Source organism: Berghia stephanieae, chromosome 1, assembly GCF_034508935.2.
Source record: "Berghia stephanieae isolate SIO BIC M18660-M18661 chromosome 1, UCSD_Bste_1.3, whole genome shotgun sequence".
Lineage (NCBI taxonomy): Eukaryota > Metazoa > Mollusca > Gastropoda > Nudibranchia > Aeolidiidae > Berghia > Berghia stephanieae.
In genome coordinates this window covers 12,468,946-12,478,243 of record NC_088360.1, presented here as the reverse complement: position 1 = coordinate 12,478,243, position 9,298 = coordinate 12,468,946, and the positions used below count along the sequence as shown (strand labels likewise).

The 9,298-nt window shown below is 37.3% G+C and overlaps 1 protein-coding gene across 1 annotated transcript in view; it reads right to left on the bottom strand.

The window, feature by feature from the left end:
- Positions 1 to 5,755: 5,755 nt before the first annotated feature.
- The window catches only part of LOC144968147 (uncharacterized), a 13,358-nt gene continuing 9,815 nt past the window's right edge, over positions 5,756 to 9,298 (bottom strand). Inside the window, exon 5 of the mRNA XM_078906176.1 lies at positions 5,756 to 6,369. Coding sequence (XP_078762302.1) covers positions 6,291 to 6,369 — 79 coding nt within the window. The 3' untranslated portion in view covers positions 5,756 to 6,290. The remainder of the gene's footprint in view (positions 6,370 to 9,298) is intronic.

The following is a 9,298-nucleotide window of genomic DNA, read 5'->3' as shown; positions in this document are numbered from 1 at the left end:
TAAATCTAGGCCTGCTATCTAAACTTAGAAATTAGATTATTCCACTAGTTTAATGTTTCTGGAATTGAGGTCAAAAACAATTTTTGTTTGAATTTGCAGTATTTTTTATTAAGGATGAAAAAAACTGCTATTAGACTAAGTGGGTTTCTATATGTGTACCAGTGAGTTTTTCCATCACGCAGAATTGGCCACCGTGATACACTAAAAAATAATTACTTCTTTGTGTGTATGTATATAATATATTCTATATAAATATCTATATTTTTTCAAAATATTTACTATTAATATTGTATGATTTTGGGTAATTTTTTATCTGTTATTTATTTATTTATTATTTTTTTTTGGTGTTAAATTTTACAGAACCACCCATGCCACTTTTCCCATTATTTGTTGTTTTCTTGCCCCTCATAATATTCTCTTTAATCTATTTCCCATATTAGATTCTTTAAATGAAGTTTGGTCTTCTAAATTTCATTTTCTTTTCATTTTGGAATGATCTATTTTTTAGTCTTTTTAAAAAAACAAATTCCTCTCTCTCCCCTTCACTATGTGTGTTTTTGGCTGTGCATACTATTTATCTACTGATTGGTATTGGAGTTTTTGTTTATTTCTTATAATTTTTTGGTTTGTTTTCCTTTTGATGTAAAGTTGTGTGTTGTGCGTATTTGATGGCTTACCGACCCCCCCCCCCCCCTGCCCGTTCTTACCCCTTCACCCTTTTGAAATTATATTATATTATTATTGTTGTCTTCTCACCTTCCTAATGGTCTTTGTGTCATGGTTTCGATATGCTGGTATAGTCTAATTTCAATTATTTTGATAATAATACTTATTCATATTTATACATTATTACTTTTATTATTAATATTATTATTATTAAAACTATTATTCTTATTCACTGTTATTTTCTTTCCCCTATTCTAAATAAAGAATATAAAAGATTTAAATTGTGTGTGGAGTTCTCATTGATTTCACTTTATCCCCTGTCTCTCCCCCAATGCGCCCTTCTCTACCTCTCTTCCAGGTGTAGGGGGAAGAGAGGGGGGGGGGGCGGGGGGGCGGCGGGGGCTTTGTCCTTGATATGAGATGTTATGGTTTTGTGATGGCCGTGATTTGAAACCTTTGCTCAAGGGAGACAATCAGGCACAAGAGTGTTATTGTTTTCAAAAAATGTTAGAGAAGTCGCTCTCTGTGTTTTATATCCCTCCCCCCCCCCCCCCCCCCCCCCCCCCAATATCTGTTTCCTGTCCGTGACATTTTCAGTCTTTGTTCTGGATTGAGATTGCTCGATATTTTCCTGGTCCTGGCGGGGAATCTTAGCTGGGAGAAAATAAAATATTTTTTTTTTTTTGAGAGGTCATTTTTTTCTTCGTAAATAATCTCTCTGGTATGTATTGTGATAGTTATTAGTTTTGAACTTATTGTCCTTATAAGCATTCTAGTCCATTGCTGGATTCTGGGCAGGGAGGTACTTGCTGTGTATTCTATACTCCTGTATCTGTTTTCCAATTGCTTTCTGTCTTTGTCTTGGAATGAGATACAGGATTGGGTTCCTGATTCCCATAGTGGGCAGGGAGGTACTTACTTTGTCTTCTATCCCCCTATATTTGTTTCCCAACTTGCTTTCTGTTGATTTGTCAATATTTGAGTGTATTCCTCTTAGTGGGATCTTGTTCTGGTGTATTGGTGAGAATGAGGTGATGTCAAATTAAGTACACTGGTCGTGCGATGTTGGAATATCTTCGCTATTTGAACAATTCCCCTTTATCTTACCTTTTCCTCATGTGCTCTTATTTGTACTTCTAGGATGTTTTTCCTATCCGATTTACTTCCATTTTACTGGGTGGGGATCCTGACCTCCCATAGCGGGCAGGGAGGTACATACTGTGTCTTCTATACCCTTATTGTATCTGTTTTCCAACATGCTTTCTGCCTTTGTCTTGGAATGAGATTACTTGGTTTTGTCCTGGCCCCGGTCGGAGTCCTGGCTGGGAGGGAAACAGTCAAATGCATAGTTATTGTTTTGGGAAATGATATTTTTTTCTTTGTAAATCATCTCTGTTATGTATTATTATTTTTATTTTGAATGTATAATGTAAGCATTTGAGTGTGTTCCTCTTTGTTGGATTTTGTGCTTGTGTCTGGATGAGACTTGTAGGTGATTTCAAACTAAGTACATTGGATGTATGCTCTTGGAATCTACATCTGATCCCTATTTGTTCCCAGTTCCCCTTTGTCTTACTTTTTCTTGGGTGCTTTAATTGTAATTCTAGGACTTTTTACTATCCCATTTTCTTCCTTTTTACTGGCGCTGATATAACCTAAATGTGTTGCAAGCGCCGTAAAGCCCTTAAAAACATAAAAACAACAACTTCCATTTTACAGGCGCTGTTATGACGTAAATGTGATGCAAGCGGCGTAAAACCCTTAAAAATAAAACAATCATTGCTTTGCTGAATTCTTTGCTTGTGCCTGAATAATACTTGTAGGTTGTGTCAAAATAAGCACATCGGTGGACAGCTCGTGGAATCTCCTGTTCCCTTTTTGAATTAGTTCTCGTTGTCTTGGCTTTTCTTTGGTGCTTTTAACTTCAGATCTCTGGGTGGGGTTCCTGACCTCCCATAGTGGGCAGGGAGGTACTTACTGTGTCTTCTATCCCCCTATATATGTTTTCCAACTTGCTCTCTGTCTTTGTCTTGGAATGAGATTACTTAGTTTTGTCCTGGCCCCGGCATGTTGGTCTTACTGAGGGGGAGACAGTCAAATGCATAGTTATTGTTTTGGGAGATGATATTTTTTTCCTTGTAAATCATCTCTCTGTTATATCTTATTATATTTGTTATTTTAAATGTATAATGAAATGTAAGCATTTGAGTGTATTTCTTTTTGTTGGATCTTGTGCTTGTGTCTAGGTGAGACTTATAGGTGATCCCAGACTAAGTACATTGATGATATGCTCATGGAATCTACATCTGATCCCTATTTGTTCCCAGTTCCCCTTTGTCTTCCTTTCTCTTGGGTGCTTTAATTGTAATTGGATTCAGTAGTCTGATGTCACGCGCTCGGCAACGGCGGCCATCTTGGTTCTAAACAAAGAAAATCATTACTTTTTATTCTTCATGCTGGCTAGAACTTTTAATTCCCTTTTCATATGCCTTGTGATCAGAATGTGTAAAAGTCAAAACATGATCAAATTGATGGGTTTTTTTTCCTCTGGATACGCGTTTAAGCTCGCCAGAGAAATATTTCATACGGCGTCCGCCATTGTTCCGATAGTTTAGAGCCAGTGTTACTAAGTTACCATACGTCATTAGGAAGGAAGTGACGATACGACTGTTGAAGAACTAGAACTTTCTACTATCCCATTTTCTTCCTTTTTACTGGCGCTGATATAACCTTAATCTGTTGCAAGCGCCGTAAAACCCTTAAAAACAAAAAAAACAAAACAAACCCAAACAACTTCAGATCTACAACTGCTTCTTTTTACCATCTTTCTTTTTACTGGCGCCAAGATGATCTAATTGTGTGTAAAGGCAGTAAAACCTCTAAAAACAACAGAGAACAAAGACCTCTCTCTCTCTCTCTCTCTCTCTCTCTCTCTCTCTCTCTCTCTCTCTCTCTCTCTCTCTCTCTTTATATGTATATATATATATATATATATATATATATATATATATATATATATATATATATATATATATATATATATATATATATATATATATATATATATATATGTGTGTATATTAAGGTTGACGGTAAAAACTGCCCACGAGCAGGTGACCGTGATTTATATAAACTTTCGACCACACAATTGTGTGTCTTTTTTTCTCAGCTGTAAGTACACCTCCCTGGCCAAGTAACTGATCGTTCCTGTATGGTAGTGGATCAATGTATTTACTGTTAAAGATTGTATTGATATTTTCGTCTAATTGTGTTTTGGTTGCTGCTATAATATTTGGTTTGTGAGTTTCTGTAATTTGTCCAAGTTTTAGTCTCTTGTCAAAGCTTATTAGACTACGACAGTTTATGTTCATAATTCTAATAGTATTTTTATTTTCAGTCTTTTTTTTATTTGCGTTGACTGCAGGTGCGGTCGTCGTTGATAGTGGTGCTGTTGTAGCAGAGGGGTGTTTTGCTTTTGTTGATCTGAATTTTTATGGGCACAGAATTGTCGTTTTTATCGTAGGTGGTGATGCTGCTGTTGTTATTCTTGTTTTTTTCTCTTGCTGTTGGTGTTGGTGTCGATATCGCTGTGATCGCTACCTTTTTCGCCATTCGTAAACATTGCTGAAGAAGGTATATAATGTCTTAACGTATTTCTGGCATTGGTTGTTATTTATCGGAGTGACGACTGAAATCAGCTCACTTAATGTTTTGTTGACACTTGCATTTATAAATTGTGTGTTATTGTGATTGTGGGTTTTGTCAGTTGCAAGCTGTATTTGTGCCAGTGTAGCCGGCGGGTGTGTGTGTCGTGAGTGAACAGTTGGTCGATGTCCAATTATTGTTTGGATTGGCCTTTGTTAAATTTTTAACTCCGCGATTTCCTCTTGATTGATAAAAATAGGGTTTGTGGCAATACACATAGTGTCCATTGATTGATCATGTCGAGGTGGTAAAATGTGTGTAAGATCAATAAAAGTAAAATGTCCTTGTTAAACATTTTGAAATACTTAAAAGTCCTTATAATACAAATGGATATAATATACACCGTGATGTGTACAGAAGATTCACAATAACACCATTATAAAATCCATAAAAAAGAAATGAGTATATCCAGTGGAATTTCATAAAAGAGTAAAGCGCACAAACACAGCTACCATGCGAGGCGCGTTACACATGCACTTACCATCAGGTATAGTTGTAACTTCTGTCATCTGGGTGGGGTTCCTGACCTCCCATAGTCGGCAGGGAGGTTCTTACTATGTCTTCTATCCCCCAACATGTTTTCCAATTATTTTCTATTTTTGTCTTGGAATGAGATTACTTAGTTTGTTCTGACCCTGGCCGGAATCCTTGGCTTAGAGTGAAACAGTCGAATGTAGAGTTATAGTTTTGAGATATTTTTCCCATTGTAAATCATCACTCTGTTATGTACTGTTACATTTCTTATTTTTGACAAAAATATTTATTAGTTTGTACACATTTGAGTTTATTCCTCTTACTGGGACGTGTTTGTGTCTTGATGAGACTTTTAGGTGATCTCAAACTAAGTACATTGATATTGTGCTCTTGCAACCGTCGCCAACCCTTTTCCGCAACGGGGACCAAGAGGAATAACAAGCACCTTGATGAGAATCCGTTGTAGCTTAATGCCTCGAAAATACATAGATTGAAGAGTTGTGAGAATCGACAACACAAGGGAAGTTATTTTGTTTTCCATTAAAAAAAAAACCGGATAGGTAAAGTTGGAAATTAAAAAAAAAAGGAGGGGGGGGGGGGGGGGGGGGGGGGGGGGGGGGGGGGGGGGGGAGGGGTTGTTCCGTGATAAGCGTGGTTACCTCTAAAACAATTAAACCCTTTCGTGCGGTATCATGAGATGCCGTCGTCTTGGCATTCCATGAAAGAATATAGATAATCCACCAAGCAGGCGTCTGGTGCCAGCATGAGTCGCCCATGTTGTCCAAAGTGAGCTTAGGGAAATGAGCTTGATTGCCTCTTCTTTTAATAAAGACCTAACTTGAGTCCGGCGCCGACTGTATTCAATATTTGAAAGTTTGTTAAATTAAATTATTGTGAAAAACACAAAAGAAGGAATTCAAAAAGTTTAATTAGGATTAATTACAGAATATCTAATGCCCGCGAGCACACACAAACATACTCGCACACTTCCACTAAACACGAACACATGATACTCTCTCTCTCTCTCTCTCTCTCTCTCTCTCTCTCTCTCTCTCTCTCTCTCTCTCTCATACACTTGAATCTTCCCCACGCTATTGTTCTTTCTCCCTTTCTCTTTCTCTCTCGTTTCCGCTCCCGTACACAAATCACCACCCGTCCCTCAACACACATACAGACTCACACATACACACACACAGACACACACACACAGACACACACACATTCATACATATACACAATAGGTACACATATTTCCATAAAAGTTTCAGGAACCAGATACGCCTCGTACACGAATTAAGATAATGATATATAATAATTAATAGGTTAGAGTTTTCTTGCTCTTAAGCTCTTTCCCCTTTTTCTACTCCTGTCATGGATGAAGCCAAGGATGCTGATTTTCTTGACGGCAAAGTGAGAAGAAGACATGCGTCATATCTTGACTTGAATCAAAGCCGTGAATCCTCACTTTTTGATATCTCTTTTCTTGAATCATTCGTTGTGTCATCAACCTGACTATATCTACGACTGAGGGTGGGAAGAAGGTTACAAAGTTACTGCCCACTCATCATATTCGTCGTCGTCATCATCATCATCACCATCATCAACGACATCTTCATCATCATCTACACAACTCATTTTTACTTCGACAAACGTTCAGCCCTACCGTAACAAAACATTTTTTTCATAATTTGAACTAGAAAACTATTATAACAAATATCCCTTTAAAACATTAAATGAATATCGCATATGCTGTTCTGAATTCTTTACTGTTTAGTTTATATCGAACAGAAGAAAAAGATGGAGGAGGAGGAGGAGGAGGAGGAGAAGAAGAAGAAGAAGAAGAAGAAGAAGAAGAAGAAGAAGAAGAAGAAGAAGAAGAAGAAGAAGAAGAAGAAGAAGGAGAATCTTCAATTTTCAATAGCTTGTATATTTGCATAAAGCCCAGTCCACGGGCCCATCACTGCAGATTTTCAGTTACAGTCCAATCAAAACAAGTGACAGTCACAGATCACTTTGATGAGCAAATGCATTCAGAACTGTTTTGAAAGTTTTCAAGCATTCAACGTTCGTTATGTCCAGTGGCAACACATTCCAGTATTTTATTGTTCGAGGGAAAAAGCTGTTTGTTCTTGAAAATGGTTGCATTGTGATGCATTTAATCTACGTGTAGCGTACCTGTCTGATTTGCTTTTTATGTAGTTTCAGATGATGATTGGTGAGGTTGGGTCGTTGATGGTTTTGTGTAAGGTAAAATACGGGATACCTTGCGTCGGTTTTTCAATGGTTCCATTCAAGTGACTAGAGGGAGGACATCACACAACCCGGGTCTCTGGATTTGCATCCGGTTTCGAATCTTGCAGCTGCTCTTTGAACTTTTTCAATTTGTCTATGTCATATTTTTTGTAGGAGTCCCACACGGTGCTGGTATATTCTAATAATGGTCTGTGTAGCCTGGGTTTTAATTCTTCGTGGGCATTCGATTATGTTACTTTTGAGAAACCCCAGCATCCTATTTATTTTTGCTGTTGTATGTTCTATATGGGTTTGCCACTTGTTTCTTATTGAGATGGTCTCCGAGGTATTTTATGGAGTTGAAAGAGACGATCATGAATTGTGTAATTGTGAGTATAAGACTCTTTCTTGTTTTATATTGACATGACATAGCAATTTAATGAATGGAACTTCATGTACGTCTGGGGGGAATCAATATCTTTCTGGAGTTCATGTGCATCTGCGCTACTATCTATTGTCATGAAAAGAAGGCTATCGTATGCGAACCGGTTAAGCCTTGTTTGTGGAGATAGTTCATTTCCAAGGTCATTTATAAATATCAAGAAGCATAAAGACCCTAATACTGGTCCTTGCGGTACTCCTGATAAGACATTACCTTTTTCGCTAGAGCTAACGTCAATGACAACTTGTTGCGTTCGTTGCAAAGCCAGTCCTTGAACCAAAGTAGAATATTTTGCGGTTGTTGTTCCATATTCTCTGACTGAAATATTTCATTACCCCAAGTATTCCGAATTCCGCTTTGCTCGAGTTTTAATAGTAATCGCTTGTGTGGTACAGTGTCAAACACTTTAGAGAAGTCTAGTACCAGGATATCAATTTGTTTTTTGTTGTCTAGTGAACTTGCAATTTCTTCTATAGTATTGATCAATTGTGTCTCGCATGACTTTTTTTTCCCTGAAGCCATGCTGGTGGTCGACGAATATTTTGTGTTTGTTGTAGTGTTTCATGATAGAATGGAATATCACGTGTTCTTGCAAACGACTGAAGTTAGAGATACAGATCTATAATTTGAAGCTAGGTTTTGTTTGGCCTTTTTATAGATTTAGGGTATAATGACACTGTTCCTTTCTTTAAGGATTCTTGGAAAATCGTACTCAGGAACTCAGGGGCTATTTCATCAGCACATTCTTTAAGTATTCTAGTTGGTACTGGTTGGGTTCTAGTTGGGCTTAGTTGTTGCAGCTGCTTTCGTATAAAGTATGTGGTTATTTGATTCTTGGCATAGCTAGTATGTTGCTTTTACCCATGTTTGGCATTGAGGGGTCTTCTATAGTAAACACAATTTCGTACTGTTTGTTCAATACATTACATTTTCCTTTTGTGTTTGTTACATTTGAGCCCTCAGGGGTTTGAAGGACTTGTGTGCTGGAAGCATCTTTACGCCTTGAACGGATGTATTTCCAGAATCGGTTCATAAATCTGTCCTTTAGATAAGCGTCCGTTGCCCCTGGCTCAAGCATATTTTTGACATGTTTGTCATGTTCTTTTTTTTAGTTCTGTGTGTACTTCACAACGGAGTCTGCGAAACTCATTCCAGTCTTCCTTTGTTATGCAATTTGGCTTTGTTGTATCGCCTTTGTTTTTTTTATTAATCAGACGTCTGATTCTATGCGTTATCCATGGTAAATATGGTCTTCCACTTTTCTTAGGAATGTGTTTATCAATCAAGTTCACGAGCGTTGTTTTAAAATGTTTCCAGTTTTTGTTGATGTTTTTAACAGAAGACTGTTTATAAAAAAAATTGTAGCTGTTTCTTAATTCATGTTGTAATCACTCCATTTTCCCCGTTGAGTACATTAAAATATCCCGAGGTGGTTTGCGCTGTATTTTATGTTTAAGTTTTATGTAACATAGTACTGTTTCGTGATCACTAATTCCTGGTACAACTTCCACTTTGTCTATTAGAACAGGGGATGTAGTTAATATGATGTCTAGTGTGTTATTTCCCTTTGTTGCTGCTCTAACGGTTTGACTTTAAGTTGAACTATTGGACAAGTTCAATCATTTTCTCGTTGATGTCTTTGATGTATTGGGTTTTTTGTTTTATTGTGAGTGTTTCCCAGTTGATGTCTGGCAGGTTAAAGTCGCCGGCGAATATGATATTTGAAGCACTAGGTCCTCTACTATTATTATTTTTTTTTTTGGTTAAAGATATATTATG